This window comes from Macaca thibetana, chromosome 11 (assembly GCF_024542745.1).
Source record: "Macaca thibetana thibetana isolate TM-01 chromosome 11, ASM2454274v1, whole genome shotgun sequence".
NCBI classification, from domain to species: domain Eukaryota; kingdom Metazoa; phylum Chordata; class Mammalia; order Primates; family Cercopithecidae; genus Macaca; species Macaca thibetana.
The window spans coordinates 25,166,291-25,192,171 of NC_065588.1; the positions used below are offsets into that span (position 1 = coordinate 25,166,291).

Consider the following 25,881-nt stretch of genomic DNA (forward strand, 5'->3'; position numbering starts at 1 on the left):
AATTATAGGGCCTTTGCCTGAGACCTCATTGCATAGTCATTTAGAAAGTTGCTTTGTCTCAACTTTCTTCAGAGGCAATGCATCCAAGACACCTGGTCCCATCCTACATGGCAGATGGCAACAGCAGGGGATATAGTGGCCATTGTTTTACCTCCTTCTATATGAAGCATATATTTGTTCTAGAGGCATTACAGGTCCAACTCCAAACATGTAAAGCAGAATGCAAAGGTGAATGCAAATTGTGGTCATAAGCCAACTTGTTTTGCCATGTGGAAAATATGGAAATAGTTGCTACACATTGCACAAAACATCTGTTGAAATAAGGCTTTCAATTTGAATGCTTCGAGATAGAGTGTTTCTAAAACCAAGATTGCCTGGTGAGCAAGCAGATGGGCAATTTAGACAATCTTATACTAACTCATCATTGCTTCTGAAACACGGCTTCATTGGCAATTGTAAGACAGTATTCTGAATTTGTATTTTGGAGATACACGACCTTCAGAAGCACACCATGGCCACTTCTTATAGCTTTGGTTTCTATTGTTTAGACATAGGTCAGAAGGAAGACAGGGCCTTCCTTCTTAATACAGTTAAGACAGAATTTTTTAAAATTTTCATCTTTACCAGAGTCCTAAGTATTAATAAGAAATAAATTTTAAATGACTTTTGTAGGTTAGAAATACATTTCTTCCCCCCTGAGATGGAGTCTTGCTCTGTGACCAAGAGCTGGAGTGCAGTGGCTTGATCTTGGCTCACTGCAACCTCCACCTCCCGGGCTCAAGCAATTCTCCTGCCTCAGCCTCCCGAGTTGGTGGGATTATAGGTGTGCGCTACCATGCCTGGCTAATTTTTTTGTATTTTTAGTAGAGACAGGGTTTCACCATGTTGGTCAGGCTGGTCTCGAACTCCTAACCTCAGGTGACCCACCTGCCTTGGCCTCCTAGACTGCTGGGATTACAGGCGTGAGCCACCGCACCCAGCCTAGAAATATATTTTTTAAAATATGCTTTGCTTCCTATGTGAGGGAGATGTTTCAAAAACAAACATCTGTTTTGCTCGTAGTGGGCCTAGTAACACTATGTCAAGCTTGATTGAGAAATAAGTTATTTTTACCAAAACAATAGTCCTATAAAATAAAAAATTTACATGGGTAATTTTCTACATAATTGAAGCTTTTAGAGCCTTTTTTCCTGAAAAAGTTTTAAAAATTAGATTATGTACTTCTTTTCATTAGCATTATGCTCATGACTCAGAATTTCTTCAGGCTATTAAGATATAAAACAGTTGGTTTATAAAATAAGCAGCACCAGATTTCTATATATTTTGGATGCCAGATTATCTGCTGTTAATAATTTTCCTGGCTGTTAGTGATTTTTTTTAAAAAGCGGTAGCTATTAATATGCTTCCATAGAGCTCCTTATCCTTGTTTAAGTTTTGCTTTTAATCTTCTGTGGGCTGAGAAGGCCATCAAACTGCTGAGAATTATGTATACACCCAGAGCCCACTCCCCGAGTCGAAGTGTGAGATTTGCCACGTGAATAAAGGGCATAAATATCAGTATCTATTCTAGTTGTTCAAAAGATTTGGGTTTATTTTCCGGTTTTGGCTATGTTTCAGAGAGTAGGATTTGTCAAATAAATAATGTGTTATTATGTACATCAAAGAGCTAGTTAAATATTAGGTACTTTCCCCCCATTTCCATCATTCCAGGCACAAGACCTTTGGAGATTTTACTTAAGCAGAAAAAACAAATATTTTTAGTTTCACTGAATGATACCCTGAGTTAAGCTCTGTTCCATGAGTCTAATCTCAGTTCCATGACTTACCAATTACCTTTTCAATCCTCTGCACATCAGTGTTATCATGATCTGAGGTCTACTTGTAGGATTCTGGGATCCTAGGGCTATAATTTGAGGGCTCAAGCGGAGGCATATTGGAGAGAGGATTTCTTTATCAGTAGGACGTCAGACTGAATGACCTCTAAGATGTATTATGTATGTATGTATGTATGTATTTGAGAGGGAGTCTCGCTCTGTTGCCCAGGCTGGAGTGCAGTGGCATGATCTTGGCTCACTGTAACCTTCACCCCCCAGGTTCAAGCGATTTTCCTGCCTCAGCCTTCTGAGCAGCTAGGATTACAGGCACGCACCACCACACCCAGCTAATTTTCATATTTTTTTTTTTTAGTAGAGATGGGATTTTGCCATGTTGGCCAGGCTAGTCTCGAAGTACTGGCCTGAAGTGATCCACCCACCTCAGCCTCTCAAAGAGCTGGGATTACAGGTGTGAGCCACTGCACCAGGTCTAAGGTGTATTCTTAAGATTAGACAATTCTGTGACTCACTTCTAGAAGATAATTCACAAGTATCTATCAAAGTAAAATTTAAATACCCAAGGGAGATAATGGCTTATCTGTTCTAGCCTGCTTTTCCATTTTTCCCGAGTTATAAGTTCAGAGTGCCATTCTCAGAAATCATTATTTTCTTTTCTTCAAGGCCCCAAATTTAAAGCCATTAAAAGTTTATGAAGCAATGAAATGAATTAAGGAAGACAAGGCTAAATATGCTCATACTGGACACGGTGGCTCATGCCTGTAGTTCCAGCACTGTGGGAGGCCGGGGTGGGTGGATCACCTGAACTCAGGAGTCTGAGACCAGTCTAGACCACATGGTGAAACCCATCTCTACAAAAAATACCAAAATTAGCTGAGTGCGGTGGCATGTGCCTGTAATTCCAGGCACATGGAGGTTGGGAGGTTGAGACAGGAGGACGACTTCAGCCCAGGAGGCAGAGTTTGCAGTGAGGTGAGATCATGCCACTGCACTCCAATCTGGGCAACAGAGCCAGACCCTGTCTGGAAATAAATAAATTAATTAATTAAATAAAAATAGTCATATTGAGCTGGTTATAAATTCTCTTTGTAGCAACAATTGAGTCACTTCAAAAGAGGTTAATTGAAGGGGAACACCATGGCTTGCTGTTTCAGGTAAGATATCTCTGATATATGTTCAGTTACTGTAGAGGAAAATGTTCAATTCATGTAAGCTTTTGAAGCTAATTTATAACAGACAATGACTTTAATCATTAAGTTAACCAGTTTAGAAGAAAATGTTTTGGTGTACTTTGTTCTCTTGTGCACTTAAAGTATTCAGCAAAACAAGAAAGGAGATCTTATGTTAGTGAGTGGCTACTGACAATATCTTCTAAAGAGGAAGCATTTCAGAATTTTCTTTGCCCCACCGCTGTATCTATTAGCAAAGAGCCAGTTTTTCAGTCTTGGGGACCTCCTTTCTGATAGTAAGGGCATATTATTCAATTTATAATATGCTGAAATTTTGAGTATTCTTGAATAGGCTTTGATAGTTACTGTCTCTTTTTTCTTTCTCATATTTAAATTAAACTTTCTATTTCTTTCTGTATGGGTCATCTTAAGATATCCCCGGTAGAGTTAAGTGTATTTCCTTCCCTTATGATAGTTGGTGAATCTCCTTTTTGTTCAGAAATGAAGAACGTAAGGGAATAGCAAAGCAGCAGGGTTGGCACTGGAGGAAGATGATGGAGGAGGAAAGAAAGAAGGGTGATATTTGCATGTATCTGTTTCCAGGGCATAATACAGACACATCTGTTAAACCAGGAAAAAAAAAATGAAGCTAGGCAGAGTGCCTAAAAAGCCCTCTGCAATAAGTTGAGCTGGAAAAACCTCCATATCTAAAGATGCTTTAATCATCTCAAGAACACCAACAACATTTTCTATTATAATATAACTATGATAGATGTGAATCTACCTCTTGGATTAAGGCAATAATTTCATAGCTATCAAATTTCCACAGACACCATTTTCACTACTCTGAGTTACATCTCTAACAAACTTCTTTAGCCTCTGCCTCAAGATTTCAATGACAAAGCCATTCAGTTTCTTGTTCCTGATCTTCGGATTTCATTCCTAGATCAAGTAATGGGGAAAACACAATAGGAGGTTTACAATTACAAATGTGTTCCCTTGGAGTAGAATACAAGATAAAAAACTTGTCAGTTTCACCCACTTTAGGTAGTGTCATATCTTCTATTAAGTCTAATATGTTTGGGATCTTTGACCCTTTCATCATTCTGTCTTTGAATACACTCTACCATTTTCTCTTGACAGAGCTTTTTAGATGAGGAATTTCCTCACTATGATTCCCTGTCCTGCACAGATGCAATTCAACAACCTCTTCAAGAAAAATTGGTAATTGCAAGCTTTTTGAAAGTATTTAGGTAGTAATTGTGAATCATCAGCTATCCTCTAATAGAAAGCTAAATCCAGTATGTATCAGTAACCTTAGAACTGTATATATTGCTTTTATCAAGAGATTATCAAATGAGGCAACAGATAGCTATTTTCGTAAATGTACACATACATACACACAAACCTGGTTTGTCCTTTGTCGCCCAGGCTGGAGTGCAGTGGCGCGATCTCAGCTCACTGCAATCTCTGCCTCCTGGGTTCAAGAGGTTCTCCTCCCTCAGCCTCCTGAGTAGCTGGAATTACAGTCACACGCCACCACACCTGGCTAATTTTTGTATTTTTAGTAGAGATGGGGTTTCCCCATGTTGGCCAGGCTTGTGACCTCAAGTGATCCACCCACCTCAGCCTCCAAAAGTGCTGGGATTACAGGCATGAACCACTGCGCCCAGCCTGTTTTACTTTTTTAAATTGCAGTATCACGAAGAATTATGTAACTAAGTTTATTCCTCACCTATACCTCTTTCCTCAAAGCCTTTGTTTACGTCAAAGTGTCAATTATTTGGAGTTGATGATGTTAGCATTCTGTTAGATTATTAAATCGTGAATTTTAAATAAGAATTATAATTTACTCATGTATACCTTTTGACCAAACACTTGAAAGCTTTTTTACTTGACATCCTTTATTTTCTTCTTGATGTCTCTCTCAGGGTCATTTGAGGCTCGCGATATTCTTTCTACCTTTGAAAATGGAGGTAGTAGATTATGAAATATATGTTACATTCCTTTAGATGGCTACTAATAGTTGGTTTTCTGTTCAGAAGCAGTGTTGCCACAAATTATATGGTGGTCAAGAAGGAGGAATACATCAGACACCCCTGACCTTGAAACATACGTGCTGGTACACACCTCTGCTGGGTAAGACCCCCTTCTATACCTGCTTAGACACAAGTAGGGGTAGAATTCTATTTGAAAGGGAAAATAACTAGTTGTTATTACATTTGTATAGGAAAAATTTTTGAATACTTGGATATTTATCCCTGAATTCAGTCAATCAATATATATTTGAGTACCTACTCTGTGCAAGGCACCATATTATGCATGATAAAGAATAAGTCCTGGCCAGGCACAGTGGCTCGTGCCCGTAATCCCAGCACCTTGGGAGGCCACAGCAGGTGAATTGCTTGAGCCCAGGAATTCGAGACCAGCCTGGGCAACATCTATAAAACAAAAACAAAAAAGAATAAGTCTTAAAGTAGATCACAGACTAGCAAGGAGACAAGACCTGGGCTCAGAGAAGTCAAAGATGATTCCATAGAAGAGGTTAGAGTTGAATTGGCCTTGAAAGATTAGTTGGCTTTGGAAAAGCAAAAAGCGTCAAAAAAGTATTCTAATGGGTGAGAGTAACATGAGCAAACAAAACAAAAAAATAAGAAGAGAAGTAAGAATCAAAAGCCTTAAGTGTTTGAAAAAGAGCCAAAGGTAGGCAAGTCATTTTGAAAACAAGAGGATTCGGGTTCAGATACAGTAGAAGAGATATTTGGAGAAGGAAAAGTGGGGTGTGGGCCAAATTTATAGTCAATGCCAAGAGAAAGAGCTTTATTCTAAGAAATGGTCAAAGTAGTGACACCTCTCAGCATAACATGGATGCAGTTAAAAGCCAAAATTAATGTCTAGTTCTGAAATGACAAAAGAAATGATTGTCAAAGTAAATTTAAGAAGGAATAAAGAGAAAAGTAGAGCAATTTGGTGATCATTTAAATTTGAGAAGGAAAAACTATTTCTAATGGAGTGTCTATTTTGTGTCAGGCAATATAGATTAGTGCTTTATAGAGATTATTCACAATAACTTAATAACCACCGCCAACAGTGGGAGTACTTAAACAGTGCTCGCTGGCCAGGTGTGGTTGCTCATGCCTATAATTCCAGCACTTTGAGAGGCCGAGGTGGGTGGATCGCTTGAGGTTGGGAGTTTGAGACCAGCCTGGCCAATATGGTGAAACCCCATTTCTACTAAAACTACAAAAATTAGTCAGGCATGATGGCACACACCTGTAGTCCCAGCTACTCGGGAGGTTGAGGCAGGAGAATCACTTGAACCCGGGAATTGGAGGTTGCAGTGAGCCGAGATTACACCATCACATTCCAGCCTAGGTATCACAGTGAGACTCCATCTCAAAAAAAAAAAAAAAACAAGTGCTATGTGCCAGACACAGTTCTATGCTCTTAACATATCTATTAACTCATTTAATCCTCACCACATCCCTATGAGGTAGATGATAATATAATTACCATTCAAAAGATAAGGAAACAGAGGAACATTGAGTTAATAATTTGCCTAAGGTCATCTGTCACTTTATACATAAGCAAACTGAGGCTCAGAGTGGCTTAGTTATTTATTCAACATCACACAATTGGTATGTGGCAGAGCCAGGATCTGAACCAAAAATTTCTGATTGAGTCTAAACTCTGTGTTTCTTCTATTAAACTCTGCTGCCTCCTATACTCAGAAACACACATAACAAGATGGTTTTCCCTAATAAATGATTTGTGATCTCAACCTATTTCCCCTACCAGTCTTTGATGGGTTCTAATGACCATGTCTGATGCTTTTCTCTTCTGGAGGCTGCAAAATTGTTGTGTAAAAGACCAGATAGTAAATACTTTAGTTTCTGCTGTAATTACTCAACTTTACTGTTGTATCACACAAACAGCCATGGACAATATAGGAACAAATGGGTGCGGACGTGTTCCAGTAAAACTTTATTTTATTTATTTTTTGAGACAGGGTCTCACTTTGTCACTTAGTGGCACAAACACGGCTCACTGCAGCCTCAATCTCTTGGGCTCAAGTGATTCTCCTGCCTTAGCCCCCCAGGTAGCTGGGACTACAGGCACATGCCATCACACCCAGTTAATTTTTGTAATTTTTGTAGAGTTACAAAACTTGTAACTCTAAAAAATGTTGCCCAGGCTGGTCCGAAACTCCTGAGCTCAAGCAATCCACTTACCTCAGCCTCTTAAAGGGCTGGGATTATAGGCGTCCGCCACCACACCTGGTCACAGTGAAACTTTACAAAAACAGGCAGCGGACTGGATTTTCGCCTGCTGGCTATAGATTGTTAATCCCTCTAGTTGCTTAGTGGGCAGGGGTTTTCTGGTCTCTCCCACACTTAAAAAAGCTTTTTTGAAATTATTACTTTTAAAATATTATTATTAGAACTAAAATTCTTATTTTATATATATTAATATTACTATCATTCGCAAATGCTTTGTCAAAATTAAGCGTTTGACATTTTTACCCTCTGTGATTAGGCATCAAGGGAGTTTATGTTAAAATGTTACTAGAAGTGGGTCAACTTTCACTTTTTCAGTCTCTCAAGAGGGAAAGACTTTATGCTTCAAGATAGTTTGAACCAGAAATTGGTCTCTACTTTTATTTTTTTCTGTTCTACTGCAGATGCCTTATCTCTGGATAGTTTTACAGCAGTTCCAACCCTGGAATCAACACCTTTCTCAGGTGTAGCCAACCAAACCCACACTCTGTGTGAAAGGCCCACATATGGAGAAGTAAAGGACGGTGCTTTGGATATAACAAGACAACACAAGTAGGTTAAGAGCAAAATTTACTTACTCTACTCCTCATGGGTGGCCTATTCCCATTGCCTAACATTTTAATTGGTTGGATTTTTCATAACGTGAGATCACATCTTTATTGTGGAACTTCTCTAACTTCCTGAAAATTTACAATTTCTTTCTTTTTGCTTTCTTTTTCTTTTTTTTTTTTTTTTTGAGATGGAATCTCGCTCTCTTGCACAGACTGGAGTGCGGTGATGCAATCTCGGCTTACTGCAACCTCTGCCTCCTGAGTTCAAGCAATTCTCATGCCTCAGCCTTCCAAGTAGCTGGGACTACAGACACACGCCACCATGCCCAGCTAATTTATGTATTTTTAGTAGAGATGGGGTTTTGCCATGTTGGCCAGGCTGGTCTCAAACTCTTGGCCTCCTCGGCCTCCCAAAGTACTGGGATTACAGGTGTGAGCCACCATGCCCAGCCGAAAATTTACAACTTTGAGATAAAGTTATTGCTGTAGTTGTCTTGGAGTGTAGTTTTCTTGCTTTCCTCGAATTTCATAATGCCACTCTAAAGCTTAAAAGACAAATTAGACTACCTAAAATGTTTCCAGTTTTTAGGAATATACCATAGACTGCTAAGTTAACATAGGTAGATTTTGATCATCATTCTCTTTCTTTCACATTCAAGGTTAACACATCTTTGGGAACCTGTCCTTGTCCCTGCACCCTACCCTCTTCCTCTTTAAGTACACAGACTAATCTTTCAATCTAAAGGAAAAACACACTCACCAGTGGAGTGTTTTTTCCTACTGTAGTCTCAACACCACACTTCCGATACCAGATGTGTGGGGGCTTTTTTCCCCACACTCCAAGCAATTTTCCACACACCAATCACTTCTTCAGCAGACATGAAATGGGCGTCCAGTAATTCAGTTCAATTCCAACATTATCTACCTGGAAATAGCATCCGATTCCACAGGTTAAGGGCTCAGTCCCACAAGGCCGGTCCCTGCTTGAGATGCCACTTGCGGGTTCCAGACTGTGACGTGTGCTTCTGACCAACTCTCTATAAATTGGGGGTTCCCAAGACCCCCTTCTTGGGTTCAAATAATTTGCTAGAGTAGCTCACAGAACTCAGGGAAACACTTTCCTTACATTTATCCACTTACTACAAAGTCTATTTTATTTATTTATTTAAATTTATTTCTTTGGAGGCAGGGTCTCACTCTGTCACCCATGCTAGAGTACAGTAGTGATTTGGGCTCGCTGCAACCTCGACTTCCTGAGTTCAGGTGATTCTCTCACCTCAGCCTTCTGAGTAGCTGAGACCACAGGTGCCTGCCACCACGCCCTGCTAATTTTTGTTTTTTGTTTTTTGAGACAAGAGTCTCACTCTGTTGCCCAGGCTGGAGTGCAGCAGCATGATCTCAGCTCACTGCAACCTCTGCCTCCCGGGTTCAAGCGGTTCTCCTGCCTCAGCCTCCCAAGTAGCTGAGACTACAGGCACTTGCCACCATGCCCAGCTGATTTTTATATTTTTAGTAGAGACCAGGTTTCACCATGTTTACTAGGCTGGTTTTGAACTCCTGACCTCAGGTGATCCGCCCACCTCAGCCTCCCAAAGTGCTGGGATTACAGGTGTGAGCCACAGCACCTGGCCTTGTATTTTTTGTAAGACAAGGTTTCTCTGTGTTGCCCAGGCTGGTCTTGAACTCCCGGACTCAAGTGATCTTCCCATCTCAGCCTCCCAACATGCTGGGATTACAGGCGTGAGCCACTGTGCCAGGTGACAAAGTGTATTTTAAAGGATACAAATTAACAGCCAGATGAAGAGATACATTGGAAAGGTTTGGAAATGTCTCAAGCACAGGAGGGTCTGTCTTTGTGGAGTTGGGGTGTGCCATCTTCCCAGCACATGGCTATGTTTTAGTTCACCAAATCAGAAGCTTTCCAAGTGCTGTCCTTTCAGGTTTTTATGGAGGCTTTACTAGGCAAGATTGATTAAATCATTGGCCATTGGTGATCAGCTCAGCCCGTCTCCCCTCCCAGGAGCTTGGCAGGGTGGAGTTGAAAGTTCCAACCCTCCAACCACAGATTGGTTCCCCGGCAACCAGCCCCTCATCCTGAGGCTATCCAGGAGCCCACCAAGAGACACCTCTTTAGAACAGAAGATGCTCATAATACTCAGAAAATTTCAAGAGATTCAGGAGCTCTGTGTCAAACACTCCTATCACTCAGGGAATTACAAAGGTCTTAGACACACTGTATCAGGAACCAGGATCAGAGACCAAATATTAAAGATTTCCCTAGCACCTTTGTCTACAAGGATTTTAGGAGGTCTGTCTCAGGAACTGCGGGCATAGATCACAATATCAACAACATCCTGCTAAGTTAACTCAGACAGGTTTTGATCCTATTTCTGTTTCTTTCACACTCAAGGTTAACAAGCTTTTGGGAACCTATACCTGTCCCTGCCCTCATCCTCCTTCGGTGCTCATTTGCACCTGCCTTTCAAAGTATACAGGCTCATCTTCCTTAGGAAACATTCAAAAATGTCAGTGCATTTTGTGAGGAACTAATCTACCTCAATAAAATTTCCCTTCTGTATTGAGGGTAAGGAAGAATGACTTTGAATTGCAAATGCTTCATTTTCATCTTTGGCTGGATTCTCTGTTGTTTGTAACCTCTGTCTGATGGAGGTGGGAGCTCTCTTTCATTATGTGTTACTTAAAACATGAACTTCATTAGAAATTTGATAAAATTGGGACTGGGCATAGGGGAGTGAGAACTGTGTTATTGTTTAGGATCTGCTAAGATTTGCAGTTTTTTCACCTGTAGTAGATAACTCTACTTTCTACTGCCAGGTGCCCAGGCCCCACAAGTGGCCCCAACCCAGGAACAAATCTCTCAGGCTACATCAGGATGAATGATGACCCAAGCATGGAAGTGAGTGTTGGACTGGATTTTGGTTTCATTTTCAGTATTAGCATATCCTGTTCTTCTTCTATGGGTATTTTTTTTCCCTGTCTTTTTTATTTTTTTAAGTATTATGGATATTCTTGTAGCAAGTCGGAGTCTGCTATTCCAAAACTCAGATGCATGAGAAATAGCAACCTTTGAAGTCAAGAAATTAAAATTATTTAATTGGAGGGCTTTCTACCCTGTGTTTAGTATACTCTGTGTGTTATAGAACCAAAAATAGATTTCAATGAAGTGGGCTAGACTTTTGGTTTGAGAGGCAGGCTGGTTTGGGACTTAAATTCACTAGTGACTGTAAGAAGCCTCAGATTCTGTTGATTCTCCAAGAATTGAGGTCAAGGCTGGATAATCTTTGAAGGGCTGGTACCCTTTGTCAAAGACCACAAAGCAGGGCCATGCCCATGGAGAGTAGTCAGGTACTAATTGACAAAGTTAGGTGCTAATGCCACTATTCTACCCACAAGAAAAGAATAATACTAAATGACCTGAGAAGGTCACTTAGGTCACTCTCTCTATCATCGAGATGTGGTTGGAATGCCTTCCTCAGCCTGCAGCCTGAGCCTCGTGATCTTCTCAATCAAATGGAGCAGGCAGTTCCGTTTCAGGATCTGGCAGAACATCATTCTTCTTTCTTTTACATTTTAATTGAGATATAACTCACCCACCAGACAATTCATTAATTTAAATTATTCACTTAAATGACTTTCCGTATATTCACAGAGTTGTACAACCGTCACCAAAATCGGTTTTAGAATACTTTGATCACCCCAGAAATAAGCTGCATACCCTTTGGTAGTCTCTCCCTATTTCCTCCTGTCTGCAACCCCCAGCTCTAGGCAACCAGTAATCTACTTTTTTTTTTTTTTTTTGAGAAGGAGTCTCACTTTGTCGCCCAGGCTGGAGTGCGGTGGCGCGATCTCGGCTCACTGCAAGCTCCGCCTCCCAGATTCACGCCATTCTCCTGCCTCAGCCTCCCAGTAGCTGGGACTACAGGCGCCCGCTACCATGCCCGGCTAATTTTTTGTATTTTTAGTAGAGACGGGGTTTCACCGTGTTAGCCAGGATGGTCTTGATCTCCTGACCTCGTGATCCGCCCGTCTCGGCCTCCCAAAGTGCTGGGATTACAGGTGTGAGCCACCGCGCCCGGCCCACTAATCTACTTTCTGTCCTATAGATTTGCCTATTCTGGATATCTCATATAAATGGAATCATACGATACGTGGCCACCTGTGCCCAGCTTCTTTCAGTTAAGGTTCTCAAGGTTTTCAGCATAAGGTTCTTAAGACTCATCCATGTCATAGCATGATATCAGTACTTCATTCATTTTTATGGCTGAATAATATTCCACTGTATAGATACACACCACATTTTGTTTCTCCACTCATCAGCTGATGGACATTTGAGTTGTTTTTACTTTTTGGCTATTGCAAATAACGCTACTATGAACATTAGAGTATTGGTTTTTGTGTAAACATGTTTTTGATTCTTTTGGGTGTGTTCTTGTGGCAGTTACTGCATCACACAGGAACTATATGTTTAACGTTTTTGAGAAACTGCAAAATAGACTTCCAGGGTGGCTTTATCATTTTACATTTCCAACAGCAAGGTATGAAGATTCTAGTTTCTCTGTATCCTTACTAAATATTTGTCTATTTTTTATTAAAGCCATCTTTGTGGGTGCAAAGTGACACCTCATTGCATTTTTGGTTTGCATTTCTCTAATGATTAATAATGTTGAACATCTTTTCGTGTGTTTGTTGGCCATTTGTATAACTTCTCTGAAGACGTGTCTACTCAGATCCTTTGCTCATTTTAAAGATGGGATTATATTTCTTTTTACTATTGAATTGTACGAGTTGTTGTTATTCTTCCTGTTAAGTGTGTGTATGGCATTTTGTTGTTGTTGTTGTTCTTAAATACCTGTCTGAGTAGCTAAGAAAAAGAAAGAAAAAGGAAATGAATCTATTTTGCTCTTACCTAGAGGCCAAGGTGGGCGGATCACTTGAGGTCAGGAGCTCAAGACCAACCTGGCCAATAGGGTGAAACCCTGTCTCTACTAAAAATACAAAAATTAGGTGGCGGGCACCTATTCTCTCAGCTATTTGGAAGGCTGAGGCAGGAGAATTGCTTGAGCCCAGGAGGCAGAGGTTGCAGTGAGCCGAGATTGTGCCACTGCACTCCAACCTGGGTGACAGAACAAGACTCCATCTCAAAAAATAAAAATAAATTGAAAAAAATTAAAAATTTAAAAAATATATTTTGCTCTTACCTAGCAATTCTTATAAAGTTTTAGTAAAGGACGTTGAACTTGGAAGCTTACAGGATGTTTGGTTATTAGTAATTTCCCTTTTATCTGGCACTGAGTTTACTAAGAAGAAGGAAGAAACAAATATCAGTTGTGTGCCAGGAACTTTGTACAAAAGCATTTCCACATGCCATGTGATTAATCTTCTCTACGCTTCTCTGCTTTTTACAAAGGAGGCAACTGAAGTTGAGGGAGTTAAATAACTTGCCCATGATCACTCAATAAATAACAAACCTGGGATTAAAATTCAGATTTGTCTAGCTTCAAATGATACGGGTCTTTTTCATAGCCACTCTCAGTACACTGAATTTAGACATTTTAATCATTATCACTTAGCATTACCTTGAAAGTGGTTTTTTGACTAAGAAATGTACTGCCTTTTTCATCTAAAAGGACCTCCATATTGACTCTTATTAGGATATGTGACTGTGTGGTTTTGTCTATGGTCCTGATACCCATTAAGAAATAGGAGCTGGGCCAGGTGCGGTGGCTCACGCCTGTAATCCCAGCACTTTGGGAGGCCGAGGCGGGTGGGTCACCTGAGGTCAGGAGTTTGAGACCAGCCTGGCCAATGTGGTGAAACCCTATTTCTACTAAAAAATACAAAAATTAGCCAGGCATGGTGGCAGGTGCCTGTAAAACTAGCTCCTTGGGAGGCTGAGGCAGGGGAATCACTTGAAAGTATCTGGGAGGAGGAGGAGGTTGAATGAGCTGAGATCGTGCCATTGTACTCCAGCTTGGGTGACAAGAGCAAAACTCCATCTGAAAGAAAAAAAGAGAGAGAGAGACAGAGACAGAGAAAGAGAGAAAGAGAGAAAGAAGGAAGGAAAGAAAAGAAAAAGGAAGGAAGGAAGGAAGGGAGAAAGAGAAAGGAAAAGAAAGAAAGAAAGAAAAGAGAAAAAAAAGGAATAGGAGCTAACAGACATCACAATCGAGCCTCCAGTCACATGCTCCTGTAGGTTCCCTGAAGATTTTCTTGTGTCTTCTGTAGTTTGCAACAGTCCAGGAATTAGTCTGTTGGCTGTACCTTCTGACTGATCCCGCCAATTCTCAACCTTCCCATTCCAGGTTTCTGCTCCACTGGAGAATCTCGACAGCCTGGTAACTGTACTCTCTGCCTCCACCCCTTGTCCCTTGAGCAACTCCCCACCTACCATCATTTTATACTCACATCATCTTTTAAGAAAATAGAAAGCTCTCCTTAGAAAATGCTTTTCTAAGCATTGTCATTGGTAATAAGAACAGGGAATTAGAGGAAAATATGATATAAATTATTTTAAAAACATAATATATGTTTATCATCCCAGTGGAACCCCCAAACGATGGGTGTTTTCTTAACTCCTTGTCTCTACATGATAGATTCTGTCAATCTCTACAGCCTTATAACAAACAACTTGACCTGGTGTTCGAGTCCCTCTCTAAACTGGTTGCAGTCTACATTTTTACCTTTATTTCCCCATTGTTGTGTATGATTGTGCCTGTACGTCAGCCAAACCAGGTAGCCTGTATTGTCAGAATATATCACACAAACCTGTTTGTGCTGTTTTCTTTGCCCAGAACAATGTATGCTTTTCCTTTTATAAAAATTCTATTAGACTGTCAAGGCCCATTTCAAAAACCAATAAAAACATTTTTTTTGTGGTAGCATGCAATGTTGACATTCAAGCATCTCCAGTCCTTCTTGAGGTGAAAATCATAATGGATTAAGAGTGGGGAGACGAGGTTTTTCTGTGGGTTGGCCTCTGTGTGACTCTGGGAAAGTTGTATTTTCAGGCCTGTTTCTCGTTTCTCAATGATTCCACTCAGAAAAAAACTAAGCTCACTCCCTTCTTTGAGACCCTTGTAACTCTCTGTTCTCCCCCATTTCTTGTCACTTGTATGCTGGCTTGCATTGGAGTTATTTATTTTCTTATATTTATTTGTGTATTAGGTGATAAAATTGCTGTACAGTACCCTTATTTGGCCATTAACCAATGCACATGTAACACCCTGCATAGGATTCCATACAGTAGCTGCCCAATAATATTTGTTGAATGCCTATTTATTTAGGTTGTACTCACTAGAAGGTCTGTTTAAAACACTGAGAGTGAGCACTCAATTAGCTTACTGCTTTCTGACTCATTTCTTTTGGCTGGTGCTCCTAAGAACTTGAGATTTACTTTCTGTTCCTTCCCCATATTCACAGAGGAAGATGTCTTCTAATATCTTTCCCAGAAGGCACAGTGCAAGATAAAAGTGAACATCATTATTCATAAACAGGTCTTTGAGAGAGCAAAGAATGCTAACAAGATTAATGTCTCAAAAAGAACATCTCATAATAAAATAATTTGGAGCCCTGTTTGGGACATTCTTGAGAAAAAAAGAACTTTATTGACCCAATAAATTAGTTTATTTGGGATGTTTTGGTGTAGTTAGGAAAGAAGGAAACAAACTATTTCTAGTCCTTATCTTTTGGAGATTCATTCTGAAATATTTATGGACAAAAATGTTATGATATCTGGCATTCGCTTCAAAACAAGGCAGGTGTAGATTTAGAGGGTCAGAGTTTGAAACAAGATTGGCCATAGGTTGGTAATTGTTGAATCTGCATGATGGATATACCAGGATTCATTAGATTCTTTGTTCTGTCTACTTTTGTATTTATCTGAAATTTTTCCTAGTAATGCTCTAGAATCTTTAGCCACATATCATAGGCTGTAGAATGAAGCACACCTAGATTCAAGACTGGCTTTATTACTTATTAGCTGTGTGAATTTGGACATATGGCCTAACCTGTCTGAATTTGCTGTGTCCCCAGTGAAATAGACATTGATTTTCATAGTTCTCTTGAGGATTCAAATAAACACACACAAATATATTACATATATACATATATTTCCACATATCTATATCACTGAGTTCTGGCCTAACCTGTCCATGGAAACAAACCAAGTAGGTCATATTTAGAGGCAAGACACTGCCTCTCAATGCCTTGTTTCCCCACTTGCTGATGACTAAGAAGGCCTTTCCTTTCAGGGAGTCGTTTCCCAAATTTCCAGTGATCACCAGATGTGCATACCAAATATATCACCATGTTCTTCAGGCCTCACCGACTAGTGGCTTCCATGTAGATTTTCAACCTCTCGAGAAATTGTGGGGCCAAGAAGTTGGTTTCACCACTCACATCTCTGCAGTTCTTTTGGTTCGTTGTCCACACTGTCCTATAACAACAGAATTGATTCTTCCTTCTATCTTACTTCAGTCTCAGCTCTGACCCTACCAAGATACTCTGTAACATATGCAAAATACCTGGATCATAGTGAACACTCAAAAAGAAAATTAGCTGCTTATATTACCTAGAATCAGAATTATCAGTAGCATGAAGGCAGAGGATATCTTGAAACAAGCCAATGATCTGGAGATGAATTTCTCTGTTTTTCTTTTGGTTGTTAAAAAATTCCATATACTGAGTATTAAGTGTCTTGTCTCTCTTTGAGTTATCCTTCATGTTATTACATGTTTTTGTCTAAGATATACTATCACTGGGAGGAGGTGATTTATTAAGGCCAAGAACAGGATCAATTTAAAAATATCTTGGAAGATTTTCTGGCTATTGTCTGTCCTGTTCTTCCAAGTTGTGTGTGGGTGCAGCATTAATAACCTTGGAGAATAAATAACATTGCCAGTTGCAAAATTGGAACGTGTAGAAGTTGACTGATAACTATATTATAAATGAACCTGAAAGTGGTGGGTGTGACCTGTAGATCTGAGGGTGTGGTATACCTTTAGTTAGAAAGAGAAAAAATAAATGCAAACCTATAAGCAAATTTAGCTTTGTTTAGGTTCCAGTAGTTCTAATCTTTTAAAATTCAACTTAGCGTTCTTCCTCTTTTGGGAACATTTAAACAGACACTGGGTCAAGTCAGAAGTAAGCCTATATAGACTCTTTTTCTTATTTTTTTGTTCTCAGAAAATCACATTAATTTACTTAACAATTATCTAAAATGGGTCAAATAGTAAACATTATGTTGGAACCATAAAGGTTTATTAGTAGAAGGTTTCTGATCACAAAATCTATAGTTTAGTATTTCATATAAAAGAGCAAAAATAAAATAATCCTGGGAGATTAGGCCAATTAATCTTTTAAAAGTTATTTTTCATTGTTCTTTATGTTGTTCAATCTAAATATTGAAATAATATTGGGGTGTGTGTGTGTGTGTCTGTGTGTGTGTATCTCCTGTGTTTGCTGACCCAGCCCATGGGAGAATCTGTTTCATATTTTCCATGAGTACTTTTGCTACCCCACCCTACATTAGACTCTTGCTGTCAAAAGCAAATGGGCTGGACCATGGATTTTTCATGTAAATGTTATGCAGGTTAATATTTGAATGGCTTGGACAGAAAGAGCATTCTTCCTGCTCTGTGCTATTGGCATGTGTTAGATTCATTGACTTGAGCCAATCTTCTATATGTAAGTGAATCTCTCTTCTGAACTTTCTTTTTCTTGTTCTTTATTTTCTTTGATTAAATTATATCTAGTAGATTATCTTTCACATGATCTGTCCAGGTGTCACAGTTGGTGCGTGCTGGTTATGTTCTGCTGTGGGCCTGGGTTGCTGGTTTAAATAGAGGTGACTTTAGAAGCTGGAAGAAAAGAAACCAAATGTGGAACGTTTTTGTCCCAACCCCTTGAGGGTTTCATCTCCAACTTTCATGAGCTATCATCCTAAATTTGAAACCAGACTTAAAAAAACCAAAATCTTCTTTACTCTAGTTATTTTCACAAGAAGAAAAAAAAGAATTGTCATTAGACCAAACTTATGAAAGCTTAGGATTCGGATATGTTGTATATTGGGCTGTTTTCTGATCACTGAGTTTTATAAAGACGAGTACTTTGAGAATAACGTGCAGTTGCTTGCTTTGCTACTGTTCCAGAACAAGGTGGTATATGGCTACTAAACAGGAAATTTCTCCAAAATCACATATTTGTTTAATCAATAAATGTGTTGTATTTATTGAAAGACTTCTAATTACAATGTTTCACATCTAAGGTATAGGGCAAAAGAAGGCCTTACACAGAGCATTAGGGCAAATGGGACTGATATGTAACATAATGGAGGCAAACTGTATTTTTACTGTATTTATTACTTTGGCTTTAAATAATAATTAGACCTTTTGTTGAAAAGGTTTTCAGAAATGATGTTCTCCCTTTTCCCCAAATTGGAAGCTGGTATAATGGAATAGGAAATAAGAACTGCATTCTCTTTTATATTTCTTAAATACGAATATCCATGATTTTGACAGGTACAAAATGAAGCCTTTTCTGACAATGTGTAGTGTTTTTTAGTTATAGCGCAATAATAAATGTTATTTCATGCTACATATAGTAACGATGTTTTTATATGTGTTAGGATATTATACCTTAGTATTAATAAATCAATTCTTATTGATTTTTATGAAGTGTTACCCTCAATAAAACTGACGGATATTTGATTTTCTCCACTTTATAGCTTCCTTTGTTTTCTTTCTTTCTTTTTATTTTTTTTAAAGCAGGGTCTTGCCCTGTCACCCAGGCTGGGGTGCAACGGTATGATCACAGCTCACTGCAACCTTAACCACCTGGGCTCAAGCAATTCTCCCATCTCACCCTCCCAAGTATCTGTGATCACAGGTGTGCACTACTGTGCCCTGCTAATTTTTTAGTAGAGATGGGGTATTGCCATGTTGCTCAGGTTGGTCTCACACTCCTGACCTCAAACAGTCCTTCCACCATAGCCTTCCAAAGTGTTGAGGTTATAGGCGTGTGCCACTGTGCCTAGTTCATTTTATATATGTGTGTATATATATATATATCATATATATATAAAAATATATATATCATATATATGATAGTATAGTTAAACATATAAAAATTACTAAGAATTTATTTAAATATTTTAAAAATAGGGCGATTATCAGTTAACTACAATTTAAGGTATAATTTCTCTTTAAAATTGAATTCAGATATCCCCACTCTGTTAATTCTGCCCTGTGCATATTACTTTCCTCTGTGGCATGCTGCTTATAAATTATAGAGTAGGATTTGTATTATATATTTCAATCCATGCTTGGCCTACAGGCTTCTTCAGGATAAGAACTGTGTTTTTGTATATAATCTTTAGCCCTTGTCACTGTTCCTAGCACAAAGTGGACTTCGGATGAAAGTTTGTTGAATTAAATTAAACTGGTGTCATGAGAGGTTTCAGTCATGTATGATCTGACTCAAAGTCATTTAAGGCAGAAACAAAATGAAATAAAAAAGAGAAAAAGTTGACCAACATCATTGATACAGGAGTATTAGGTATAAATCCTTGCTTTGCAAGTTTGTGGATTTTTCTAAACATTTGAGGTGAACATCTTACAAGTTCACATTAAAATCATCTACCAGTATAAGACAATAATTGGGAAGTCTTCTCCTTTCCAATAGCCTAAGTTAGGGTATGCCCAAGTTGGTTTTGTTTACAGTGGAGAGGACACTGTATTTAGTTCAATATGTGTTTGAAAGCTGACTCCACCATTCTGACTGGTCTCAGGCAATTACTTTATTAACTGGCCTTCAGTTCATTACCTGTAATAAGTAAATCTTCCCTTGCTAAAATCTACTGCTAAGGTTGTTGGGAGAATTAAATGAGATGATACATTAAAGGGTTCTTGTAAATTATAATGTGCTAAACATATATAAGCTGCTGTCATTGTACTGGATAAATACACATTCAGCAAACCCTTAGTAAACCTGTACTTTACTTGTCTGTGACTGTGGGAGCTACCTTCTTGGACTGATTCTAAATACCATGTGTGATATACAGTATTCCCCCACGGGAGCCCGTTGTTGGTTGTGACAGTTAATAAGTTCTGTTTGATTATGGAATAACTAAATGCCTTCTTTTTACTTTGTGCAGGTTTTTGATGTGTCTGAATGGTTTCAGTTTTAATTTATTGAATTTTAATTTATTTTTCTGAACTAAATAATTAAAATAATATACTAGAAAATCTTGTTATTAGAAACGAAACTACGTTCTCACTGTATTTTTTGAAAAAAGAAAGTTGTACAACTTTAATGCCCTAAAGTTACCCCCAAAATAAGAATTCCTTGTAGAAATTAAGAGGTTCATATGAAACTTTCAAACACTTGCCTTGGCAGGCTAGGACTACAATTTTGTTAACCTCTTTTTGATCATCAGTAGGTGCTGACTTAGATGTAATCCTTCAGATTTCTGAGATATGGATTAAGTTTGAAATGCATGATTTTTCTAGCTAGAAAACTGAAAGCAATTATAAAATCACTAGGTCAAAAATTTTAGGTTGAGTACTATTCCCACACATAGAAATGTTTCCTGCCCTTGTAGAATTTTCTGTTTAAAGAAAACTTGACTTAAGCATATGAAATAAACCCTATCTGCCATTTGAGTTTAGAATTTGTTTTGCTCAAAATTTTTATCAGATTTTCTTTAAACATCAGACTTGTAAATATACTTAATATTGGATTTTTGGGTAAGTACAGCTTTGAGGAAGTGTATATATCCATCTGCCCTATACCATCCCATTCCCATATCCTTTCCAAAAGAGCAGAGTAAATATGGGTTCGTTTAGAATTGTATGAAAATGTTTGCTTAAAACAACCTCTTTGGAATGGAAAATGTCAAATTGTTGAACTTATGTCTCCTTTCTTTTTCCTTAAGGAGAATGGTGTTGAACGCGTGTGTTCTGAGAGACTGCTGCAGTCCAGGTTTGCTTGTTTGTGTTGTGTGTGTGAATTTGTATGCATATTTAGTTGGTTTTAAGAGAATTGTTTGGACCTGACATTCCAAAATATGTTTGCTATCTTTTTGGCAGGGAATATTCCTCACTACCATTCCCCAGACACACTTCATCAACAGACAGTACTATAACTTCAAGTGGTAAGTGGATTTGGAAATAATATTAAAATAGACTGTTAGTATTATAGCTTTCAGCCTGATGTTCTGTGACCTGCTGGGGTGTGAGCAAATGAGAAGAACATAGGCAAAACTCTTTTTGCATAGTATACTATAGTTAAATATACTATACTATAATAGTATGTGCATAGTAGTCACACCATTTGTTTCTTCCTCTTGACAGATCCTGGATTAGAAATTCTGAATATGGCTTCTTGTGACCTTGACAGTAACTCACTCTGTAAGAAAGAGGAGGATACAAGAACAGCTTCTCCCATGACAGAGGCCCAAGGTAAAATGTTGACAGGTGTAAGCGTGATTTTCATTCTAAAACACTAGGCAAGTCTATAAGCTAGTGAAGTAACTATCCACACTAGCTCAATAATGTTATTTACTATTAATTTTTTGTAAAATAATTCTTATAAAACAATTTTGAAGATATAGTCTGCAGAAAAGAAATCCAAGTGGTAACTAACCATGGCCCTTCACACATAAGGATGGTATCAATTTTTTTCGATTTTGTAGCCAGAACAAAAATTATGATATATTGTAATGGGACAAATATTTCCTATGGCAAAGATTGACTGGAATTTACTGGGTTTCAACTGTAGCACAGAAGTGACATCACCTGCTTAGGAAATTCTTGGAATCCTAGTTCGAATTTATCAGGTTAGAAGGATGGAGCAATTAGCCATGGTCCACCCAGAGGCAAGAGAACTAACCAGATGGTTTGTTGGGTCCTTTTCTACTACTTAACTCTGAAAACAACATAGTTATTCTCTACCATTCCCAGTGAGACACCACTTTAGTCGACATTCATAGGAGGAATAGGCTCTAATCCCCATCAAAATAATAAGAATAATAATAATAATAGTAATAAATCAGTCAAGGAAAATTCATTCTTCTTCTTTTTCTTTTCTTTTCTTTTTTTTTTTTTTTTTTTTTTTTTGAGACGACGTCTCACTCTGTCGTCCAGGCTGCAGTGCAGTGGCACCATCTCGGATCACTGCAAGCTCCGCCTCCCGGGTTCTCGCCATTCTCCTGCCTCAGCCTCCCGGGTAGCTGGGACTACGGGTGCCCGCCACCACGCCCGGCTAATTTTTTTGTATTTTTAGTAGAGACGGGGTTTCACCGTGTTAGCCAGGATGGTCTCGATCTCCTGACCTCGCGATCCACCCACCTTGGCCTCCCAAAATGTTGGGATTACAGGTGTGAGCCACCATGCCCGGCCAAGGAAAATACATTCTATTGTTTGAACTCGACATTTAAGTTTGAGATATAGGTGCTAAAAAAGAATAGCCATAAAATTGCAGAAATGGAATCCATTTCATGGGTTAATTACAGAATGTCTTTATACTCCACCTTACGTCTAATAAGTAAATCTTTTAATTAAAAATACATCGAGGTTCCATTTGTGACCTATCATATAGACAAAGATGCACAAATTTGATTACACTCTGTTGGTAAAGTTGTAAGGACAAAAGAAAAGTGCTGCAGGGAATGTAACTTTTTGTAAATATGGTAGTCCCCTTTTATTCACTGGGGCTACATTCCAAGACCGCCAGTGGAGTCCCAACACTAATATTAGTGTCAATCCTATATACATGATGTTTTTGGCTATATAGACATACCTAAGTTTAATTTATTAATTAGATATTTACAACAATAACTAGTAATAAAATGGAACAATTTTGACAATGTATTGTAATAAAACTTACGTGAATGTGGTCTCGCTCTCAAAATAATATTATTGCGGCTGGGCGTGGTGGCTCACGCCTGTAATCCCGGCACTTTGGGAGGCCGAGGCGGGCAGATCACGAGGTCAGGGGATGGAGACCATCCTGGCTAACATTTTATTTTACAATTATATATAAAAAATATATATAATTGTATGTAGTATTTTCAGACCATGGTTGACAGCAGGTAACTGAAACCATGGAATGTGAAACCTTGGATAAGGGAGGACTACTGTAATATGGAGAGAAATGTTCTAATATCTATCAAAATGTTGAATGTATATATCCTCTGATACAACTATTCATTTTCTAGGAATTTATCCTATAGATAATATGGACACACATCCCAAATAACATATGCAAATGCTTATATATCGTAGCATTGTCTGTAATAACAAAATATTAGAAACAAGTTAGAACTTCTACCAATAGAAGATTCTATTTTGGCATATCCATGTAATAGAATACTAATATGCAGGCATAAAACATAAATAAGGAGACTTTTTTCTTACAATAACATAAAAAGACTACTGTTTCTTGGAGAAAAAAGTACAGAATGTTATGTATGGTGTACACAATTTTGTGAAAAAATAAAAGGACAGAAAAAGTTGGTTTTTGGTGCACGTGGGGACGGTCTCACTCTGTTGCCCAGGCTGGAGTGCAGTGTTACAATCATAGCTCACTGCAGCCTCAAACTCCTGGGCTCAAGCGATCCTCCTGTCCCAGGTTCCTCAGTAGTTGGGACTACGAGTGCGAGCCACCACGTTCAACTAATTAAAAAAAAATTGTGAAAATGGGGTCTCACTATGTTTCCTAGGCTGGTCTCAAAGAAAAAGTTTTTATGTATGCATAAAATATCCCTGGAAAGCTAGACAAAATTTAATAACATTGTGTCTAAGGAGATAAACTGGATTTCTGGAAGTCATGGATGGGAGGAAAAAATTTCACTGTAAAACATTTTTATGCTTTTTGATTTATGAACCATATGAATCTACTACTTGTCCTAAAATTTTTAAAAAACTAAAATAAGGGCTGGGTACAGTGCTCATGCCTATAATCCCAGCACTTTGGGAGGCTGAGGCAGCAGGATTGCTTGAACTCAGGAGTTCAAGACCAGCCTGGGCAACATAGTGAAACCCCATCTCTGCAAAAAATACAAAAATTAGCTGGGCATGGTGGTGCATGCCTGTAGTTCCAGGCACTTGGGAGGCTGAGCGGGGAGGATCGCTTGAGCCTGGGAGGCGGAGGTTGCAGTGAGCTGAGATTGTGCCACTGCACTCCAGCCTGGGTGGCAGAGTAAGACCCTGTCTCAAAAAAAAAAAAAAAACCAAAAAAAAAAACAAAAAAAAAAAAAGGAAAATAAAATTTTCATAAGGAAAATAATTGATTGTATAGCTGTGAAGAAATTGCTTACCATTTTGTTCTTATTTCCATATAAATTGTACAACTATCATACATGCTTTAAATACTGTTTCTCTTAAAAAGAAAGAAACAAAGCCTGTCTGTATCTGCTGACCTTTGTGCCTGTACTGAACTAAATGTAAGACAATGGACTGAGTCAACAGGAGAATAATTATCCGGTACATTTCAGTACAAATAAAGTACATAAAAATAAACAGAAATTAGCAAAAGGAATGGCACAAGTTAAAAGTGCATCTTTTCTTCTTGGTTTCATGACATTTAATTTAGAAAGCTACCATGTTTTAGAAGGATATCATATTTTTTGTTATCAGCCTTGCATATGTAATTTTGAAAGAAAATCTGTTAAGCTATTTAAAAAGCTACTAAGTTACTAATTGTTCATCCTTCCGCCCTCCATTTTCTATTATTGTACCAGTGATGTGTTCGATTAAAAAAAGCAGCAGCAGCCTAAAAAATGATTTTTAAAAAATCCTATTAGAAGGCCATTTGTACAGATGTTCACTTCTTTTAAGAAATCTTCTACGGCCTTAGCGGCTCCCTCCCAATTCTGAGTCAATGGGCACGTATACATTTTTTGTAGTTCATCATTTGTCTCATATGTTAAGACTTTTGTCAGTTACTGGTCAGCCCATATTGCCACCCTCACTGTTACCTCCTCTTTTACTTGCTCCTGCTCCCCTAACTGTTGTGTGTGTTTCCTGTTTCTCACAGGCACAAATCCAGCTCATGACAATACTGCATTCCAAGACTCTGCGAGTAAGGATAAAACCACATTAAATCTGGTAAGGAAATACATATGTTCACAACAAAGGTAGTGATATCTTACAATGGTAGAACTACCCCTTTAAGTTTGCAAAGTAGTCTTTAAAGTATTATTTATCCTTTCAAAATATTATGAAGTTCATATAATTTAATTAATAATTTATAGGCAAAGTAGTTAGGCCAAAGTGTTTTTGTGACTTGTCTAAAGTCACACGACAGGGTCAGAGCTGGGACCTCCTAGCTCCACCTTAATTTATCATTCATTCATTCATTTGCTCACTCATTTATTCATCAAAAGTCAATTGGAAACAAGCTAAATATTTCTCATTAGAGGACTGCTTAAATAAATGAATACATTAATAAATGAAGTTGAATAAAACAGTGTTATCTATCTTAATGATGTGTTCTAATCAGGTGAAGAAACAGATAATTACTGAATAATTCGAGTGTGCTTAGTGATTTGAAAGAAAAAAATGCTTGAGATGGCAGGCCAGAAAACATGTCACGGAGGAAGTGCCACGTGAGTGGCCTTGAATGTTTTACAGTTGCATGGTAAAGTTCTAGAAAACATAAGGATAGCTGGAAATGATTAGAGAAAAGAGTTAAATTCTTTCCTTAAAGAGAAAATTCATTAGGCCCAGAAGTGGTGGCTCATTTCTGTAATCCCAGCACTTTGGGAGATCGAGGCAGAAGGATTGCCTGAGGCTAAGAGTTTAAGGCCAGCCTGGGTAACGTAGGGAGACCCTGTTTCTACAAAATATAAAAACAAATCTGCCAGGTATGGTGGTGCTTGACTGTTGTCCCAGATATATGGGAGGTCAAGGCAGATGGATCGCTTGAGCCTGGGAGGTTGAGGCTGCAGTGAGCCATAAGCATGCCACTGCCCTCCACCCTGAGCAACAGAGCAAGACCCTGTCTCAAAAAGGAAAACAACAACAATAACAAC

At 38.6% G+C, this 25,881-nt stretch overlaps 1 protein-coding gene across 9 annotated transcripts in view; it reads left to right on the plus strand.

The window, feature by feature from the left end:
• Positions 1-25,881, plus strand: part of IRAG2 (inositol 1,4,5-triphosphate receptor associated 2) — a 105,226-nt gene that overhangs the window by 55,065 nt on the left and 24,280 nt on the right. Inside the window, exons 3-12 of one of the 9 annotated variants that reach the window (XM_050746676.1) lie at positions 2,925-2,986; positions 4,145-4,225; positions 5,044-5,140; positions 7,683-7,830; positions 10,665-10,746; positions 14,153-14,185; positions 20,782-20,828; positions 20,936-21,000; positions 21,200-21,307; positions 24,885-24,955. In XM_050746676.1, the coding sequence (XP_050602633.1) occupies positions 2,925-2,986; positions 4,145-4,225; positions 5,044-5,140; positions 7,683-7,830; positions 10,665-10,746; positions 14,153-14,185; positions 20,782-20,828; positions 20,936-21,000; positions 21,200-21,307; positions 24,885-24,955 (794 nt within the window). Of the gene's footprint in view, positions 1-2,924; positions 2,987-4,144; positions 4,226-5,043; positions 5,141-7,682; positions 7,831-9,500; positions 9,587-10,664; positions 10,747-14,152; positions 14,186-20,781; positions 20,829-20,935; positions 21,001-21,199; positions 21,308-24,884; positions 24,956-25,881 lie in introns of those variants that run through there. The other 8 variants (XM_050746677.1, XM_050746684.1, XM_050746679.1 and 5 more) reach the window with 8 other exon arrangements.